The 20,344-nt window shown below is 36.5% G+C and overlaps 4 protein-coding genes across 6 annotated transcripts; 2 read left to right on the top strand and 2 right to left on the bottom strand.

The window, feature by feature from the left end:
- The first annotated feature begins 309 nt into the window (after positions 1–309).
- On the top strand, positions 310–4,757 carry GCS2alpha (glucosidase 2 subunit alpha). The gene is made up of 15 exons (XM_066399938.1): positions 310–458; positions 859–954; positions 1,013–1,252; positions 1,307–1,483; positions 1,538–1,632; positions 1,682–1,787; positions 1,840–1,923; positions 1,989–2,238; positions 2,399–2,965; positions 3,021–3,198; positions 3,246–3,322; positions 3,524–3,925; positions 3,984–4,210; positions 4,266–4,366; positions 4,419–4,757. Exons 1-15 carry the CDS (start codon positions 448–450, stop codon positions 4,526–4,528), a joined length of 2,721 nt encoding a protein of 906 aa, XP_066256035.1. The 5' UTR covers positions 310–447; the 3' UTR covers positions 4,529–4,757.
- A 253-nt stretch (positions 4,758–5,010) lies between these two features.
- Positions 5,011–6,174, bottom strand: LOC136415385 (uridine diphosphate glucose pyrophosphatase NUDT14-like). The gene is made up of 2 exons (XM_066399939.1): positions 5,644–6,174; positions 5,011–5,502 (listed from the first exon to the last, which is right to left on the bottom strand). Exons 1-2 carry the CDS (start codon positions 6,035–6,037, stop codon positions 5,264–5,266), a joined length of 633 nt encoding a protein of 210 aa, XP_066256036.1. The 5' UTR covers positions 6,038–6,174; the 3' UTR covers positions 5,011–5,263.
- Positions 6,175–7,341: 1,167 nt separating this feature from the next.
- bc10 (BLCAP apoptosis inducing factor bc10) lies at positions 7,342–8,021 on the bottom strand. The gene has a single exon (XM_066399973.1). The coding sequence runs from the start codon at positions 7,753–7,755 to the stop codon at positions 7,522–7,524; it is 234 nt and encodes a 77-aa protein (XP_066256070.1). The 5' UTR covers positions 7,756–8,021; the 3' UTR covers positions 7,342–7,521.
- A 4,014-nt stretch (positions 8,022–12,035) lies between these two features.
- Positions 12,036–19,784, top strand: LOC136415387 (proton-coupled amino acid transporter-like protein CG1139). Of its 3 annotated transcripts, XM_066399943.1 has the most exons (10): positions 12,036–12,207; positions 14,453–14,607; positions 14,725–14,760; positions 17,040–17,117; positions 17,304–17,454; positions 17,509–17,630; positions 17,683–18,043; positions 18,101–18,279; positions 18,334–18,515; positions 18,772–19,784. In XM_066399943.1, the coding sequence occupies exons 2-10, from the start codon at positions 14,561–14,563 to the stop codon at positions 19,023–19,025; spliced, it is 1,410 nt and encodes a 469-aa protein (XP_066256040.1). In that variant the 5' UTR covers positions 12,036–12,207; positions 14,453–14,560; the 3' UTR covers positions 19,026–19,784. The 3 variants fall into 3 exon arrangements, with proteins under 3 accessions (XP_066256040.1, XP_066256042.1, XP_066256041.1); XM_066399945.1 differs by lacking the exon at positions 14,725–14,760 and having other exon boundaries at positions 12,037–12,207; XM_066399944.1 differs by lacking the exons at positions 12,036–12,207; positions 14,453–14,607; positions 14,725–14,760 and adding an exon at positions 16,506–16,673.
- The last annotated feature ends 560 nt before the right edge of the window (positions 19,785–20,344 follow it).

The following is a 20,344-nucleotide window of genomic DNA, read 5'->3' as shown; positions in this document are numbered from 1 at the left end:
TTAAATGAATTGTTTATAGCAATGATCAAAAAGCCCATAAATCAACATTTAAAGTGGTTCTCTACTAACGATATCTATCACGAGTAACTCTAAGTTGTTTCACAGTGCTGCTAGCGTCATCTATTCGCTGGTAGCACCATGAACTCAATGATTTGATTTTCTACATCATCTAAAACATTTTTATAATAATAATCCGATCTCTCCATATTATTTTCGTCGTTTTAAAGTGTTTTCCGAAGAAAATATTTAAAACCTACCGCTGCCAGTGTTCTCAAAAATGTACAACTTTTTTCAAGGACAGATTACTATCATATCGTCCTGATTTGAAGTACACGTCAGGTTTGTGATAAGTCAGAAATTTGAGTTGAGGTTAGAATTTTTAATGAAAGGCTCTCAAAGACTAACAAAAATCCTACATTTTTGAGGACATTTATTGATGCTTTTGTCATGGATTTCAGGTAAGTTTTTATCCCAATTAATGCCTGGCATCTTCCTGAAGATTTAACTATAAAGTACCTAATGCAGAAGATATTTATTTCTTCGGAAAATGCTTGGAAATGCCGGTAGGTGAGAATGTTTGAAGAAAAATTAATATAAGTGTTTTTGAGAGTACATAAAAAAAATTCAGATCTCCAGATAATACGGGAACCAATTAATGTCCATTTACATTGTGTTTCAGTTAATGTTACTTTTTAATATCTGAACTAAACTACCTACTAAGGCTTTCTATTTCAATGGTCTACGACATGTTCAATATGTCCTGTTCTACTACTACTATTACTACTACTGCAAAAACAAATAAAATTTAGATTCATGGAAATCAACACTCTTAAATATCCTACAAATTCTCTCTTCCAGATTATCTCTGCTAGGGTTAATTCTAGCTCTCCTCACATCCATACTAGCAGTTGACAGAAACAACTTCAAATTATGCGAACAGAGCAGCTTTTGCAGGTCCTTTATCACTCATCAATTCTTAACTACATTAAATCATATGTTATTCTTATTATAGACGTTTGAGAAAATATGAACAAGGACAGGGCCATTATGGTTTTAATTTATCCACCCTCCAAGTGGGTGATAACAGCATCGAAACCACTGTGGTCAATACCGAAGTCCCCACAGCCAATTTAAAGCTTGTTTTGACCACTTTAGTAGGCAACATTTTCCGAGTAACTGTGGATGAGGTGAATGGACTTTATCCGCGTTATAAGCCGCAATTTGCTTTGAATGGCGAGCCACAAGTTGCCCAGTAATATATTTATTTTTGTTTGTTGTTGAAAATTCCGTTGAAAGTGTTTTGTAGATTAGAGGTTTTGGAGAGAAGTCAAGATGCTGTAACAGTTAAAACTGGTGATAATAAGGTCATCTTAAAGGCAAAGCCTTTGAAAATCGAGTTTTATCAAGGGGACAATTTGGTTAGTGTTGTTAATGCTAAAGGACTGTTTGCCTTTGAGCATTACAGAAACAAACCTGCTGAGGGGTATGATTGGTGCGACTACTTTGGTAGTTAAGGGTCTATGAGAGGTTTTTCTAGGGAAGTTGATGTTCAAATTAAGGATGATCCAGGTGCATGGGAAGAGAATTTTAAGTCCCACCATGATAACAAACCAAGAGGTCCATCGGCCATAGGTAGGTGAGTGGCTCAATATAAAATTTGTGAGCATAATAATTTTTCTAGGAGTCGATTTTAATTTCCCTAATGCCCAGCGCGCTTATGGCTTACCAGAACACGGTGATTTTCTGCCTTTAAAAACCACAACTAAAAGTGGCTCAGACCCCTATAGGTAAAAGTCAAAAGGAAGGTTTTTTTATGGGTTTAAAAAATATGTTATTTAGATTGTATAATCTTGACGTATTTGAGTATGAACTAGACTCTACCATGGCCATCTATGGAGCTGTGCCTGTAGTCTATGCTCATAGGTAAGTCAAGTAATATTTTTTTAGTTTATCAACCAACGCGTTTTCCCGTCCCTTTTAATCTTCAGCTCCAAACAGACCGTCGGAATCTTCTGGCACAATGCAGCAGAAACATGGGTCGACATCACCAACAGCAAGGACGGCAACGTGGTGTCTTCCTTGGTGAATTTGGTCAGCGGTTCTAGCAATGATCCCAATGTGGATGTGCGTTTTATGAGCGAAAGCGGAGCTATAGATTTTTTTGTTTTAATGGGGCCTACGCCTAAAGCTGTCGTCAAGCAGTATGCTGCTTTAACTGGAGTTCACGGACTACCACAAGTATGAGTTATTTGGACTTATTGAAGATTAGTAAAAATATACAAATTTCTAGCTGATTTGATAACATTACAAATTCAATTTTTGAATTTCCATGCACATTTTTTTTTCCGTTACTAACACTGTACAAATTGCAAATCTTCAGTACCTATTTTTCCTTTAGCTCTTTTCATTGGCTTACCATCAAAGCAGATGGAACTACATCACCCAAGACGACGTTACCACTGTAGTCGCCAACTTCGATGCACATAATTTACCTTTAGATGCCATGTGGCTGGACATTGATTACACCGAAGGGCGCAAATACTTCACCTGGGAACCGCTTAAGTTCTCCGAACCCGAAAAAATGATAAGTAACATTACGAGCACTGGACGAAAACTTATCGTTATCATTGATCCTCATATCAAACGCGAATCTGGGTATTTCGTACATGAAGATTTCCTGAAGTATGATTTCTACGTGAAGAATAAGGATGGAAGTGTCTATGAGGGCTGGTGCTGGCCTGGAAGCTCATCTTACCCGGACTTCTATAACCCGGCCGCAAGGGACTATTACAAGAAACTTTATGGGTTTGATACATTTAAGGGTACTACTCATGACGTGTGGATTTGGAATGATATGAACGAACCTTCGGTTTTCAATGGGCCCGAGGTTACCATGCCTAAGGATATAATTCATTATGGAGGGTGGGAGCATCGGGATGTTCATAATGAATACGCAATGACTCATGTTAGTTTTCATTGTTTTTTTGTTAGTAAATTTTAAACGTTCCTGTATTCATTAGATTTTGTCAACACATGAAGGGCTTTTGCTAAGATCTCCTCATAGAAGGCCATTTATTCTTACCAGAGGGCATTTTGCTGGGTCTCAGAGATATGCTGCCATTTGGACCGGGGACAATGAAGCTAAATGGTCTCATTTGGCTGCCAGTTTTCCAATGTGTTTGTCTGAAGCGTTGGGAGGTCAGGACCTCAATCTCTTAATTTCTCATTTAACGTTTTTTTAACAGGCTTTAGCTTCTGCGGAGCTGACGTTGGAGGTTTCTTCAATAACCCTGATACGGAACTGCTGCAAAGGTGGTATCAGGTATATGTCAACAATTGTTTACCTCTATATTTCTGCATTGTTGTAAATAGAATGATATTCCCGTGATGTGACTGTGTCTAGAGATTTAGGCCGAGTTTTTCAGTGAAAACAAGCAAGTCTTTTGAAATTATCTTTTTCAATAGTTTTGTTTTTCACAGTGCTATGATTTGCACCAAAGTTTCTGATACATTCTGCATTTAGGGAGCTATTTGGTTGCCGTTTTTCCGTTCCCATACTCACATCGACACCAGGCGGCGAGAACCATTCCTTTTCCCCGACGAAGTGATTAACAGGATACGAACAGCTCTAAGAGTTCGTTACGCCCATCTACCTTTGTGGTACACTTTATTCTTCGAGCTAGAAACCTCCGGAGAACCGGTTATTCGTCCTCTCTTTTATCACTACCCGGACGATGAAAGGGCACTCGATATCGATAATACGCTGTTGGTGGGCCACTCAGTATTGACTCGACCGGTAACGGAACCCGGAGAGTCTTCTGTAGAGGTGTATTTGCCTGGAGGATCTGAAGCTATTTGGTACGACTTGGAGGGCTTCCGTGCATATCGCGGGGGAAATCACAGGATTCCTGTTAATTTAGATAGGGTAACTAGTATTTCTTGACATTTACAGAATTTATTTTAGATTTAAAATCAAATTTCAGCATGTAGTATTCTACAGAGGTGGTGCTATAGTTCCCCGTAAAGACCGTCCGAGAAGGTCATCCACTGTAATGCATAGAGATCCTTTCACTCTGTACATTGCCTTAGACGCAAAGCAAACGGCCTCAGGAACTCTGTTCGTGGACGATTACGAAAGTTTCGAGTACAAGAACAACAAGAAATATCTGTACCTTCGTTTTAACTTTGAAAATAATAAACTCACCTCCAGGTATGTGAATATAAACAAAAGGAAATGTTAATGAGCAAGTTTCTGTGCATTTTAGCCTTATAGATAAGACTGATTACCCTACAGAAGAATGGATTGAACGAGTAGTAATACTGGGACAGGCGAAAGGGGTCAAAGGAGCCAAGATAACGAGCAAAAGTAACATGTTTAAAAACAATATTTTGAGAGCGTTTTTCAATTTTTTTTGTAGGTTTGGGCACAGTGAAGCTGGAAACGTCGTACGATGCAGAATTGAGGTCACTCACTATTAGGAAGCCAGGAGTTTCCGTGCGAGAACCCTTCACAATAGAGCTATTTTAGTTGCCTCATTTTGAATGAAGAGAGAAACTTCTATTCATCGGTTATATGAAGGGGCGAATTTATTTTTGCTATTTTCTTTGTGATTTTTAAAATTGTATTCTATCTAGTTAATTGAAGCTTTGCAATATTTCGCCAGATTGTAGTCATTTATTTCATTTTCGTAAAATGTTCATGGGGTATGTTTGTATTTAATTTTACACTAGGAATAAACTTAAAATTACAAAATAATCGAGTTTTTTGCATTTTTGATACGAAACGTTCAATTTCCAGTAATATGCTGTTGAAGGTGATGTGTGCACGTAGTTCAAAAACCAAATATATCTCCTGGCATTTCTGTATTCTTAATATCAAACATTGAAATAATTTCATAATAAACGCTTCACCCTACATCGTTCTTCACAAATTTGTGGATAAAAATTTCATTCAAAACTCATTAGGAAATGATATTTTGTGTAACAATAATTTAAAGAAAAAACACACTCGGTTAAAAGCTTCATTATTCTTATGTTGACTAATTTAACATAATTTAATAAAAATATGCTTTCATCCCTATAACAATTTAAAAATCAAATTCTGACTTGATATCACTCAATGGAGAATTGCTCTTAACAAATACATACAGGTACCAATTTTTGCATTTCAAGCAATAATAAAGTATAATAATAAAGCTCTTCCAATTATTATGCAATAAATCACAAATACCCTGAAAGTTTAACCTAGGTGGCTAAACCATTCTTAAATTTTTGGTGACTTATGCAATAGAAACCAATAAATTCCAAAAAGGAAACTTGGAGGGCTATTAACTATTGCAGTTTGTGTTACATATTTTTTTACTTCTTCTAGAGTCATTTCTACAACCTCGATAAGTTCTTCTTCTGTACCACCTCCTTGTGAAACCCGCATATCATCAGTGATTTCACAATAGTATGCAGTTTGTATGGAAGCCGAGGTGCCTACACCTGATCTGTAGGATCCTAAAATATGAAAAAATATCTAGCAGACAGCTAGATCACTTGGATAAACATGTGTTATTTTGAAAAAGATTTATTGCCAAATCTAAGGCACTTTGTATGATATTTGAAGTATCAAACTTGAATGACACATTAAATTCGTACCGATCAATTGCATAGCAGTGACAGGTACATCGTATCCACACTCCTCCAAAACCTCCTCTTTAGCAATTTCTGGCAATGTTAAGTTTTTATCGACGATTCCAGCACAGAGCTCTATTGTTATCCCATTCTCAGGAGGATACTTAGTGGTATCAATAGGTGAATCAATTTTTCGATCTTTTAGGTCGATGGTTCCCAGATATACTGCAGGCCGGAACTGTTTGACTAGTACCAGTACGTTTCGACTAACATTAAAAAGAATAATTGCAACACTGTCATGTATGCCCAGAAGATCCCATGTTTTTTTCTGGCCATTTTGGGTGAAGTGCATTGTGTAGGGCTTTAAATAGATGGATTTTTCTAGGGACTTCATTACCACGTTTGTAACTTTGTTCATTTTTAAGATTAATTGTTGAATATGGAACCCAGGTATGGAATGATGTGGTATCAGTATTAGACTTCGTACTTAATTTGAACTGAAAACATTCATGTAAAGATTTAACTTATTTTGAACGAATTTTAAAGTTTAATGGACGTTATCCGTAAATTATAAAGAAAAGGTGAATTTTCATTTACCTTAAAATAAAAAAATCCAATACTCAACTGATCTGGTCCCAGTATACAAAAATCCCACCAATAGGAGGCACGAGAACAATATCTCGATATTATCGAAATATCGATACCTTGCTCTCGGTATCGATATATAGTTATCGACGGTTGAGAGCGGTAAATAATGTAGATATTACAAGTAATTAAACAAACACCTAAGCTACGTGAATCGCACTAAACTTTTTTCTCGGATTTTTTAGTTCTTTCCTAAAGAAATGTAATAAAAGGAAGATATTAGCTCTATTAATAATAAAAGTAAAATCCTGTTATCTATCACTAAATAGAGGAAAATGCTTTCGTAATTAGCTTACCGTAGTTAAAAAACTTAAATTAGAGCGTTAAAATAAAGAAATATGGGTATAATAACGTGGCATGCTCAAACTCACACGGCTCCATTAAGCTTACATTTTTGAATCCGTTCAAAAAAAGCCATCCAAATAGGTACTAATATACAGTGTATCGTTAAAAAAAGAGAAAAGTTAGAGGGAAGAAAGCGTGATATCAGTGCAAAACAAATAGTCAACATGCCAATAAATTAGGCCACATCACAATGTTATGTTTTACACAAATATCTGTTCAAAAATGATATTGAATTACAAAGGAATATTTATATAAAGTTTTCCCTTTCCTGAAGATTCCATCCAGCAACTCTGAAATCTAGATTGAGGTCATTCCAGACCCGCAGACGATATTTGTGCCTAAATCACTAAATTCGTCTATACGTATATATATGTATAAGTGTTTTCCAAATGCATAATATACAGAGTGTACCATTAAAAAAAATTAAAATTAGATAACAGAAAATGTTAATTCAGGTATCGAGGTAATTGTCACTGAAAGTCAGTGAACTTGGCTCAAGTTTTCCTTTAAACTTGGTTTATTGATCAAATTTATCAAGTCAACATTGAAATTTGCTTTGAGAATAAACCAAGCTTAGATGTAAACTTGTTTCATGTTCCTTAGTGCCACAGCCCCTAAGAGTAATGTTTAGAAAAAATGTGAGCTCTTATGAAAATGGAATAGATACACATAAACTTGTTATATCTTTAAGCCTCTATAAGTTATGGTTGCCACACAAAATCAAAGCTATAGTAAACAATAACTTATATATTTAAACCTACACAACTTTAAGGCCAATATGTACAGGTCATAATAAATAATACGTAACCTGTTAACAAGCATGAAATAACAGCCATATTATGAACACTCATTCATAACAGCCACCAAAATGCATACAGTCAATTTCTCATACTGCAGGTTACAATCCTGCAACTATCCCTTTTCATCTTCGCAGAAGGCACCCCAAAACAGGCAATTTCCTGAACCACTATAGCAAACTAGGAATACTGTCACTAAAAACACTAGTGTGCACACAGTACAAGGCTTGCGTTCCAGGAAGAATCCAATTAGGTATAGGACCATAAACATAACATGGGTCTGTAATAGAGCTGGATTGGATGGTTTTGGCATCAGCAATACGGGTATCAGCCACTGCAAGCAGTACATAATTTCTCTGAGTTCTGCTGCATGCAGGGCTTTCACATGATGAGAATTATGAAAATTCTAGTTTGGTAAGGGTGGATGTGGATATACCTATTTGTTGGAATGGTCTCGATTTATCATGGTTTCGTTGTTCTTGTTTGTTTTTAGAATACTTTTCTATTTTCATTTTTGTCGTTAATTTCTCATAATCTTAAATTATGTTTGCTTTAACTTAAAGTTAAATTTAAATATTTTATATTTAATGGTGTGACGTCTTACGTCCTAAATAATTGATAAAATAGCATCGAGTGACAAGTGGCATTTGATATTGACAATAGTCGGTGGCTGCTGGGTCACGTTCGGTAGTGTGCTCTCGGTGTGTAGCGATGTTATTAGGTATTGGTTTTAAAATTTCTTAGTGCAAAATTTTAAAATTCAATGTGGACCTTTTATCATGAAAAAACGTTAAAAGTATAATCATTTGTTTCATATTAAATAGGATCTTTCCGGGTAAAATTACGCATTTCCGATAGTTTTGATATTTTATAAGCGTGCCAAAAGCACGTATTTCAAATGAGGTACGCAACATATTGTCAAATTTTTGGATTCCTCTTGCGATTTGAACTATATTTTCGACGCTTCCCTTCTTTTCTCCCTCCCTTCACCCTTCTTTCATTCTCTCTCTTTGCTTTGATTGATCTTTAGTGCCTACTTTGTCTTGGCGAATAAGTATCGATCGACCTCTGGAAAAGCTCACTGATCTGCAAGCGCAATCCAGAATGGTCTGGAAATTAATAGATGGCGCCCAAAGTATAAAACTATAGATTTAGGCCACATGTCAGCCAATTTGGCTCAGTCTAAAATCTAAAATGACGGTCAAATCGCGTGGCTGTGGCATTGCCATGCAACTCTATAGCATATAGCTCTTTCGATAAACACCCACAACAATAAAATCTGGATCTTCCTCACGATTTGTTTGGACGTTAAGCATGCAAAAGGTAAGTGATAAACACGTAGGTGTTCCTTTGTGACATGCGTACCCGAGAAACATATCAGTTGCATGCTGTATAGGATAAATTGCAACTATCTAATTGGTGGCTTTTATAGTTGATGTTAGCCTAGGGCATGGATGTAACAATTAGTGATCTGCACATATTGGAAGTTGACGTCAATAGTGATGATCTATATGAGTTTGCTTGCAGATTTTGAATAATCGATTAGAAATTCATTCAATTAACTGTCGCTTGATAGGCAATAAAATGTTGATTAATCGTGGTTTTGATCATGGGATTTTGCGAGTTTTGGGTATAGGGTGTGCGAAATTATGGCTCAATTAATTAACTTTTTACATAATATGGAGCCTCTAATGTGGTTTAAGTTTCATATAACTAGAGCTATCCGGTGCCTCTATAGGTACCATTCATGGAATGCAGTACATGATAGATAAGTGTTCTATCTCCCACGGGCTGGGACGAAGTAGGACATTAATCGATTACGGGAAAATTGGGAGGAATTGAAAAATCGATAGCTTAGCTTATATTAAGACGTAGAGGCCGATTTAACTGAAATGTTAGCAATATGGCGCACTTCCGGTTAGACCGAAAGCGAGTAACGACTCACGTTTTTAAAATGGAACACCCTGTATATTTTTGCATTTTTGTGTTGTCTCAAATTTTTAAGGATATTTTCGTTTTTTCTCATTACAATTTTCAATGGTTTTATAAATTTTTATGACCCGTCTTGCATTTTCAAGGGCCGCAGCTTTCAAGTGCTAGATATTTCATACATGCTAACTATTTTATGCATATAATGCTGCATATACTACATTGTCCCGCAAGCAAAAACTTCATTTACTCTTATGATTATTACGATCATCCTAATTATGGCATAGAACCGGTACCAACTATTCAAAACCTGCCCACCATAGCATTATTTTAATTCAAATGCTAAACGTTTCTAAAACATATTTGAATGCATGCTTACTTTCATACACAAAAATGATTTTATCCTCATTTATTTCAATTTGGCTTAATAAATTGGACTAGATCTCCAATTGCTTACGCAGGATTGGCATGCTAATGCTTTGGGTCAATTACCATATTATCTATTACGATACAAATTCTGTTCTCATAAAATGCATTACTGTAATTTGCTCATAGATTGGCAGAAGGACGATTTGGGTATAATTTTAGCGAACACCTCTATTCGCACAATGGAACAGGCAGCAAAAATGAATAAAGTGCAAGGAAGGTTTAAAACCTTTTAAAAAAGTTAAAAAAATGATGAAATATTCTGAACTTATTTGAAGATCATAGAAAAGAATAAATCGAAAAATCTTCGTTTATAGAAATGTAAAGTTCGACCTTTTCTAGGTATTACAGCTCGAGTGCTGATTGTGTTATCGATAATTTTTGAGAAATTTGCACCATTACAAGAAAATGTTTGACGAGTACAAAGGCATATTTTAATGGTACAAATTGTATTTAATGGGAGAATTTCCTCCTGTCACATTATGGCCTCAGGTTTAGAATGTCGACAGATCACGGGGTCTATAGGGCGACGTTATCTCTGGGGTCAGACCCCATTGCACCACCTCTAAACTCTTTGTGATACACCATGAAAATTGAATAATTTATTGTCAAGCGATTGGATACAGAACTCCGGAAATTATGTCGTTCATTCATAAGGCTTTACGTGCGTGCCCTCGATTAAAACGAGATAGAAATGCCTCGTTTGAACAAGCATCCATAACAACAACTGATCATAAACATTTCCATTCAATTTCATGCATTCAGTATAATGCAAACGTCACGCAAATGGTAACCTTTTTATTTTTGTTTATATTTGTCTTGTTGTGTAACCAATTTGATATTGAAGAAACTGAGGAAGGCAACCATATAACACATATCAAATTTCATCAGTAAACGTATTTGTTCATTTATAAACGATTTACGTGGGTTGTTCTCTATGTGTTCATCTTAGATTTTTGCTTAAATTGTTAAGAAAACGTTCTCATGCATAAATGGTGGAAATTAAGATAAAAAGATGTTATCTGGTATTGCCCCCAGTTTATTTTTTATAACCTTATTGGCAGCAATCACTGCAAAGTCAAAGTCTAAAGCCCGTCTTATGCTCGAAAACAAATTTTGCGAAAAAAATTTAAAGTTCATATGTTTTCATCATAAATTCTAAACAAAGCGAGATATTTTCGGTTTCTTATTTATCAACAAATTGGAAAGTTCGATTCAAAGGTAATAAATCACATTGGCTTAACCCCTAGAAGAGCGCTGGATATTAAAATTGGCATTAGTTCCAATGGTTAGAAGTGAAATATGTCTGAAACAGGTTAAGTACCTCCTCCTACTTAACGCGTTTAGTATTCGGTGCCAAGTGACTGCAATGGGAATGCCAGTCCAGAAAATTTCATATGACCTCGGTGACGATGTTTAGAAACAAATAATCAGATGCACATTATGTAAAGTACATCTGGTGCCAAATCATGAGGTTAAAATAACTCATTGGGAGTTTAAATCAATACCATGATAGTTCAGTTTTGGGATATGTATCAAGAATGGTGACAGTTCCACCATCTCTACATTGTTCAGAAATTATTATGTAAAAATGCTACATCTACGACTCGCTCTGAAATATATTTTGCTAGCTCTGCCAACCACTATTTTCCGGTCTTGTAACGGAAATAATTATTAGACGGATTTCAGGATGAACCGTAGGCAAAGCTTGGCGCTTTACACAGCTTTCAGGTAGAAAAACTGAACAGAAAATGCATACTTTCCAGCTGGACGTAAAACAATAAATTAAAGTTACCTTAAAATCTGTCTATATAATTAATTAACATCCTATATATGCCCTCTGACCCTGCATTATAAGGCAACCATAGAAATTCTAAACGTGTTCTTTGTTTCCACTCTCTTGGGGGCTGCTTCTAAGAAATTTCAAGGCCTAAAGGACGCAAAATGATATTCATTCCTCTACCCTTATACAGAGTGTGTATGCGTCGCTTGCATAGATTAAAAAAGCACTCAGTTATATTGAATTCCCGCCCGATTCCAAAGTAACAAAAACCGTAAAATTTTGATCATTATGATGACGATGCTGCACGTAGGCACAGAAGAACTGGTAAATTAAGGTGAGTTTTTGAACCTCATCATCCGTCCGTAAAGTTCCAGCTTAACTGTCTCGTTTTACTTTTTGTTCCCCCAAATGATTACACTGCAATTAATAATATCGAGTTGGGTCCGAAGTCGGTTGGCAGCCAGACCCAGACGAGACCAGACCAACAAATGCGCTTCAACTTCCTCTCTGCGAACGAAAATATTACGAGATTTTTTGTGAATAGTATCACTTGATTTGTGACCGTTCCAGCCTGGACTGGCAATATATAGTGGGTGCATCATTTGGACAGTCTATTATTGGATCTACTTTTATTAGTGTTAATCTGTTGTTGTGATGAATAAGGTGAGTCTTTCGTAGGGACTGGGATGAAAGGAATTGCCTAATTGTAAGTCAGCCGCAAGTGGAGCATGTTATAAGGCCAGAGAGATTTAATTTATGTGGAATGTATCTACCGATTCTTAGCAGTTATAAATCACTGATAACGAACTGACAAGCAGTTCAATTTCGCAAATTGTCACCAACCATAGAAATTCATCAAGTAGGTAACAAAAAGTATGTCAGCTGATGAAAAATAGTATTTTATTTTACGCCGAGATTTTATTTTTTGTTGAGATTGAGAATGAATAGGGGTTGTGGGAACGGTGAAATGGCACACGCTATTCTCAGTTGAAATTACTTGAGAACAACGTTCACTCTTTACGAGGGGCTTGGGTGAAAACCTTTGTTAACATTTCAGCCACGAATGGGTCATAGAATCATCCGACCTTTTAGTGAACAGTGAATGTTAAAACTAATCGAGAGTTAGTTAGAAATATTATTTAGAAATAGTAGAGAATAGCATTCGCTGTTTACTAAGGGCTCAGAGGAGAGCTCGTTTGTTATCTTCGGGCTTTAGAAAAATTGTTATAAACATAGAAACATATAAAACATATAAACAAGAAAAACGATAGAATTAAAGTATATGGAAAGCCAGTATGTAAAATAGCCGAAGCTTGAAAAAATGCCATTCCTCAGCCACAGAGACCGGAAATTTGTTAATGACAAGATACTCTCAGGATTGTTAAACTAAATCGAATTCTAAAAATATGATTTTTACCTGTTATCAGCCGAGCGCAATCTTGTACGAACATTTACTACGTTTTCACGACATTAACAATCAGTTCGGTTCAACTTTTTCAAATTTTCTCCATAGTTTCACTGGAAATTTGATATTTTCCGCAAGAGAAACACTACGAAACTCAAAGACGCCATTAAAACTGACAACTGGAGCGTTATTGTTTTGTTTCCAAAGCCTCCTGGGGAAAAGCGTCGATCCCGTATGACGAATTTTTGCAAAATCACGTCTTGATTTGTTTGCGTCGATAATGATCAAACACAAATCAGTTTCCCCAAATCAACTTTTCTGAACGATGACATGGGGCGATGAACTACTTATCTTACACGGGGTGTACTAGTACAATATGGACAAAAAATACAACACATAAAAACAATTTTCCAAGTGGCCCAAATTTCAAGCTTTTGTATGAAACAGCAGGAAAGTAACAGGGTGTACCGACTTTCTGTTGTCACCCAGTATAGGTTTGAAAGACATTTTCATCGAATTTGTGCGTCGAATTAACTAATGGAGCCTGAGCTGCTTATAAGTTCTGTAAAATTTTTGCATCCCTTTAAGTTGGTAATTTCAGTTCTTTTCAAGTGCAGAAAGACAGCATGGCTTAAGTAATTATTGAATTTCAAAGATTATATTTATTATTTTCTACATAAATTGGCCCATTATAAACTGAACTTATAAATTGAACCAACTTAAATTGAACTTGCCAAGGCATAATTCGCATTAAAGTATTAACTAACCTGAACAAATATAAAATTTGTTAAATCGAGCGTTCTGAAGTTTCAAAAAGCTTATCAGTAATCGTTGCGGCTAGAAAGCATAAAGATAGTAACTATTCTGGATCCTATTTTTGAGTCAAGAATCCAAAAAATCTCGGCTAAATAACAGCAGCAACAATTAAGAGATACCCCGCGGAGTACCTTCCCCCCCATCTGCATATGAAATCAGCCCTAACATCTTAGTTAATCAATATTTAATGATTTTTTTTGAATGAATGTGGTTTGTTAGTCTTACACATTCTCCTTATGGGATACTTTCATAACAACATTTTTAAAATCTATGTATCAACTCACAGAACGTCTATTTTAAATTATATGCACATTGGGTGATTCAAAAGAAAGGATGCTCAGTGATGCTTGAAACATCCCCTACTTTGTCTAGAAAGTATTAAACAATAATATTCATTTTGTTTACTGTTATTTATTGAATTCTCGGAATATCACGTTCCTACGTCGTTGGTCACGTACATATCCCTAAAATGAATGACGGGGTGGTGAGCGCACTACTAATACTTCGTTTTATTTCTACAGTTGGGAAAGTAATGTTGAAATTCAAAACTTAGAATTGAGTAATTCTATAAATAGTGACAAACTGAATCCAAAAATCCAGGTCAAAAACCTATTTAAAAGTGGTAAAGTTTCAAAAATACAAAGCTAAAGGTTTATTGTAGCAACATGCATATGTGCTTTGTTCCAGATATAACACAAGGATATGAAAATAGTTTCCACGATGCCAGAAGACGTTTGATAGATACCACAACTGTGATTAAATCTCTAGTATCAGAAATTTCGGTGGCTGGTCAAGATGGCACAAGAGACGTTGAAGTTAGAGCCTATAGGAACTAATAATAAGTAAGTAATTTTCTAATGTAGCCTGAGAACAACTGCACTATTAGTAAATCAAATAAAAAAGCATTACGCAGATGTTCCTACAAATATCTTTGCTAAATGTCAATAAATACTTTTCAGAGACCCTACAGAGGCATCTGTATTGTTGGACAAAGGGTAATGAAATTTTAATGTTTATGGTGGTGGAAGTATAAATAGCAGGAAAATGGCTTTAGAATTTTCAAAAACGGAATAGTAAGCTATCTTGAATCATTGTCCTGCAAAGGTCAAATGGGGATTTTTATTCGTGCTGTCAACCAACTAAGATACCTGATATTTTTTTACCTTTTGCGTTTTTTCGCGTCCCTCACACCGTTTTCCAGTTATTTGCAAAAGTATCTAAAAATACACATGATGTTCCTGTAAGAAGTGCATTATGCTTCGTGTGGTGCCACTTGCATTTCCAGATACGTAACAAATTATTTTAGAAATAGCAGTAATGATCCAATGGATTTTTGGATCTAACCTCCCTATTTCTACTATTATTTATTATGTACCCGGTCAAAAGCTTTAAGTAGACACCATTAGATACCACCATATTTGATGGGCGGATTTGAAGTCACATTCACCCCAGCTTGTCGGTTTACTTGATCGCGCTTTAACTATATGAATAGAAAAGCTTTAATTTTGTCCCCAACGCTAGTTTGACAGTTGCTTCCACGTCTTTTGGTGATTGAGCATCTTGGGCTCGGTTTCTCGTTAAGAGAAATGCCCACGTTTGCATTCGTTCGTCCATTAAAACGGTAAAAGAACCTACTGCTGTGTGAGGCGTTATTCTCAAAAAATTACAAAAATAATTGAAAGTGTTAATATCAAAATTAAGATAATAATAATGTTTAATTAGAAATTGATATTTGGCGCTGCGCTGCCTAGGCAGGCGTCCGCAGGTGACTTTTTGCCGCGTTGTAACAGAAACTTTTCCTTAAATTCAAGCTCCTTGTAAGTTTGCTGCTCGGCAATCGGGCAAGTCCGGAGACCCGAACGTGAACGACACGATAATGCCGGTATTGTCGCCAAATCAAATTTTAAAATTGCGATTTTTACCTGTTTTCGGCGAGGCATCATCTCGTACGATCACTCACTGTGTTTCTACGAAATTAATCTTCAGCTCTGTCACACTTTTCCACACTTAGTCCACATTTTCACTTGAAATTTGATATTTTTCACGAGAGACACGGGAGAGGAGACTCGAAGACGTCATTAATACTGACAACCGAAGCGCTATTGTTTTGTTTTTAAAGCCGTGTTGGGAAAAAGCCTCGCTCCCGTGTGACGAATTTTTGTCAAACCACGCGCCGATTTGTTCGTACTGATAATGATTAACCACTAATTACCAATTCTCGCATTTCATACACTTTAGGGGCTTTGTGGCCCCACCGTTTATAACTTGGATCAAAAATTGAATGTGAATCTGTCATATTCAGAAACCTACTTATCGGTAATTTAAAGTGTGCAGTCCAATTCAGTAAAACGGCGGAAAGTGCTACTTTTTCTCCCGCAGATTGTTTGATGCCCGACGGATCGATTATCAAATTTTCGAAATTTTGAGAATCTACGAAAGAAAATTTCCGAGTAGTTGCCTAAGTCGATCTTGAAGCTTTGGCTCCCCCGTATTATCAGAAAAATGCTCTATTATCAAAATCTTCAAAATTATCTTCGGCTTGGTTCGGAAACTACGGGGCAAAACTAAAAATGCAGAGTTTCACGTTCTTCAATTTTTCTAGAAAGCAATTTTTAGTCCAGGTATAAGCTCCCTAAACTTGCCTTATATAAACGATTCTATATCATGGTAACTGAGACCCAAATACCTGTAGAACCCATTTGGGACACACTGTATAAACACAAAATCAAATTTAATGATTTTTTTAGTGTATTAATAAACATTTTTTTGGAATGTTGTTTACGCAGGCATTTTAGAGATCAATTATTGTGCGTGAATAAAAGTGTACTTAGTTCAGGTTCACAAGAGAGGTACCAATGGAACCACTTATCATTCACAATAATTACTTGATAAAGCAAAGGAAATGCTGGTAAGCTCTTAAAAACACGTTACGAATGTATTTTTGATATTTTTGGTATATTTTTTGAGCTGACGGCTGTTGAGTAATAATTGCTATTCCTAATTAACGTACCACATATTACTGCCTACAACGATCGATTGATAATAATGTTATTATCATATCCGTGTGTTGATAAAAGATTATATTTAGGAGCTAGAAGGTGAAGGAAATATTGACATTGTATTCAAATATATGTAGATGTGTTATGCACCCAGAACTGTTGCATAAGGGATGTTATCCGCTTCGCACCATAGTCCTTTTGAAATGCTTTTTTTGTCAGTCCCCTAATAGGCAGAAAATGCTGCGATAGCTCATGGAGATTTAAAATTTTTCTAGGGATCCGAACAAAACTGAAAAAGGCGTAGTTGATGACTATGACCCTCATCTGCACAGAGAAGTGGAAAGTCCAACCACGTAAGTATATCACATTGTTCCTTTCACAGTTCCCCACAAATAATAATCTAGTGGAGAAAAATCTGGTAAGCGTGCCGGCCAACGTGTCAGAAATTGGAAAATGCGCTAAACTCGGCTAAATTTCAGTTTTTTCCAAAATGTTCTAAAGTGGTGGTTGAATTCGTAAATAATCAATATTAATTTCAGAAATGCTGAAACCCTCATCCATTTACTTAAAGGTTGTTTAGGGACTGGTATACTGGCAATGCCGGAAGCTTTTAAGCTTTCTGGCATGATAAATGGAATTATCTCCACCTTTCTTATAGGCGTTCTTTGTACATATTGCCTTCACGTTTTAGTAAGTTTTACTCAATCAATTTAAAAGTGGTGTGCGCAACTACTTCTTTTGTAGGTTAAAGCCCAATATATAATGTGCAAGAAACTTAGAGTAGCTTTATTAACCTATCCAGATTCCATGAAAATTGCCTGTGAGATGGGTCCATCGTGCCTTAGAGGATTTGCTTCATACGCCCCGTATGCATTCGTACTTATATCTCGAAGAAAGCTGCTAAAAGTCGCATTTCAGAGGTTTGACGAATTTTTTCCTCATATTCTATCAAATGGGCATCTGCTGCGTCTATGTGGTGTTCGTGGGTAAAAACTTGAAATATGTAGGAGATGTTTACACATCGCAACCTCTGAGCCTGATCGTCTACATGCTGATTGTTTTTATACCGTTCGTCCTCATCATCTGCATCAAGAACCTGAAGCTATTGGCACCTTTCTCTATTCTAGCCAACATAATCACGTTGATTACCTTCGGAGTAGTATGTTACTACATTTTCCAGAATCTGGAGAGCTTCAGTGATCGGCCTGCTGTTGGAAGCCTTGTGGACTACCCCCTGTATTTCGGCACCACCCTGTTCTCCCTTCAAGCAGTGGGAGTGGTAAGTTTCTATAATCCTTAGTGATCAATTACTTATCTCAATAAATTAATCTTGTAGGTCATAGCCCTAGAAAACAACATGGCAACCCCCAAGAACTTCAGGCAACCCTTTGGCGTGCTCAACGTCGGCATGATTCTTGTTACTGTGATATACGTAGGCATGGGCATGATGGGTTACTGGCGCTATGGGGAGAAGATTGAATCTAGTATTACCATGAATTTCCCCATCACAGAAATGTAGGTGTTCCGGCTAATAACGGCAACATCAATGTCAGGTTTTCACGGTTGCAGATTGGCTCAAGTCATCATCATATCCTATTCGATAGCTATTTATATTTCATATGGACTACAAGGTTATGTTCCCGTCCAGATCATGTGGTCAAATTACATCGCGAAGAGAATGGAAGATGCAAATGAGAAGAAGAAGGCTTTCTACGAGTACCTGCTCAGGATCGTTTGTGTTATTATTACATGTAAGTATGTTAGCTGTCATTCATCCATTCTGGATGAAAATTCTCTAGTCTGGTGCATCTCCATTCATCTGAGAGCGCGTTAAGAGAGTGGTGTTTGCTAACAGAGCTGAGCAGCTTTGGTTACTTCCGGGTGTAAGTCCCCTCTGCTGTGCAGATCATTCAGAGAGATTCATTCACCAAGCACAACTGGCACCAACACTCCAAACATGAATTTGACTGATAATGTTAACAAAAACTCACGAACATTTCCTTTCAGTTGTCCTGGCCATGACTGTGCCCCTCCTAGGCCTCTTCATCTCCTTGGTGGGCTCATTTTGCCTCTCAGCCCTGGGAATTGCCTTCCCTGCCATCATCGAAATGTGTGCCAACTGGCCGGAGAATTCCAACCCCCGCACCCTACTCTTTTGGAAGGACATTCTCCTCATTGTCGTGGGGGTGATCGGCTTGTCAGCAGGCAGCTACAGCGCTATTTACGCGATAGCGCAAAAACTAGCTACCGGAGACTACTAGAAAAGACGATATTAGTTAGGTTTTAAGACGTTCTGATAAGGCTGGATGTGGTAGGTGTCTGTTCAAAAGCGGTGAAGCTGGGGTGAAAGTTGCTGGAAGAAAGTGATGCTAGTAGATATCGACATTTGCACGGAAGGAGTATTAATAGGAATTAAACATCACAAAGAGAAACAAATCGCGTAACGGTCATTACCTAGTTCCTGAAGAAACCTACCTTAAAAGACACTCTTCAATCCATTTGGAGGAAAAATACTCATTTACTGCATGGTTTAATATTAGTAGGATCGGGTTTTCTTTAGATTTAAGTTTAGTACAGGTCAGCTTTTAATGCACCTAATATTGTTTTTATCGCTTATACTAGTTTTAGTTTTTCTTCTCTGTATCCCAGATAGCTCGATGCTCTCAAATTTTTAGGATTAAATAGCAGAAAAATTGAAACACCATATTTTTCTAGACCAAAAAGTAGTCAAGTAGGATGTTATTTTAAATCTTAACCTGTGCACACTAGAGCGGAATAATTCCAGTAAAAGAGTACACACTAAAGTAGTTTAAATATTTCGAGTTTCATACTATAGTATAAAAAGTCTAAAATTCACGTAACTTAAGTATAAGCTGTGATTTCGCTGTTCTGGCTTCAAATTTACTCATAGACATACAATTCAAATCAATACATAAACGTACCAACTTACAGCTGCAACGTTTTTATTTATTTATACAGGGTGTAACATATCATCAGGGAGATATTTCAGGGAGCAATAGCACTCTGCAAAATAATTTTAAAATGCTAATAGATCCATGGGCAAAACCGCAACCATTTTCGATATACAGGGTTTCACATCTTTATAGACATTCGCGAGAAAAACGCAAAATACGAGAAAAAATGTGAAATATTGCTGCCCTGTATATCAAAAATGGCGCGTTTTTGCCCATGGGTCTGTCTATTAATAGGTTTTTATTATTTTGCAGGGTATTATCGTTCTTTGAAATATCTCCATGATGATGTGTTACACCCTGTGTATCTGTCTGAGCTGACTTTTAATCTTCTAGGTATTGTTGAAGTATAGAAATTAAATAAAGAATTTTAAAAGTGAACGAATGTCCATCAGTTTTAATTCTTATGAAAGCATCCTTTTCAACAGTTATTTCGCCCCAAGAGAATCGCCCATGCCAGTGAGAGCCAGACAGCCCTAGGCCGTTTCAGGTGGTAACTTGATTGAATCAGAACTGATTAATTTCTGCGATTTAGAGATAGAATTTTGAGCGACTGTGGTTCTGGGAAGACCGTTAAAAGATACTGAAATTAGAGGTCTCCAAAGATA

Source organism: Euwallacea similis, chromosome 20 (assembly GCF_039881205.1).
Source record: "Euwallacea similis isolate ESF13 chromosome 20, ESF131.1, whole genome shotgun sequence".
Classification (NCBI taxonomy): Eukaryota; Metazoa; Arthropoda; class Insecta; order Coleoptera; family Curculionidae; genus Euwallacea; species Euwallacea similis.
Note: the sequence above shows the minus strand (reverse complement) of the source record. Positions and strands in the feature narration are given on the sequence as shown.

Coding starts and splice junctions, on each gene's coding strand:
- GCS2alpha (XM_066399938.1), top strand. Junction 1,924..1,988: donor CCTGTAGTCTATGCTCATAG/GTAAGTCAAGTA, acceptor TTTAATCTTCAG/CTCCAAACAGACCGTCGGAA. Junction 3,926..3,983: donor TTCCTGTTAATTTAGATAGG/GTAACTAGTATT, acceptor ATCAAATTTCAG/CATGTAGTATTCTACAGAGG.
- LOC136415385 (XM_066399939.1), bottom strand. CDS start 6,037: ATGAACAAAGTTACAAACGTGGTAATGAAGTCCCTAGAAAAATCCATC. Junction 5,503..5,643: donor CACTGCTATGCAATTGATCG/GTACGAATTTAA, acceptor TTCATATTTTAG/GATCCTACAGATCAGGTGTA.
- bc10 (XM_066399973.1), bottom strand. CDS start 7,755: ATGTACTGCTTGCAGTGGCTGATACCCGTATTGCTGATGCCAAAACCA.
- LOC136415387 (XM_066399943.1), top strand. CDS start 14,561: ATGGCACAAGAGACGTTGAAGTTAGAGCCTATAGGAACTAATAATAA. Junction 14,761..17,039: donor TCTGTATTGTTGGACAAAGG/GTAATGAAATTT, acceptor AAATTTTTCTAG/GGATCCGAACAAAACTGAAA. Junction 18,044..18,100: donor CCCTTCAAGCAGTGGGAGTG/GTAAGTTTCTAT, acceptor TTAATCTTGTAG/GTCATAGCCCTAGAAAACAA.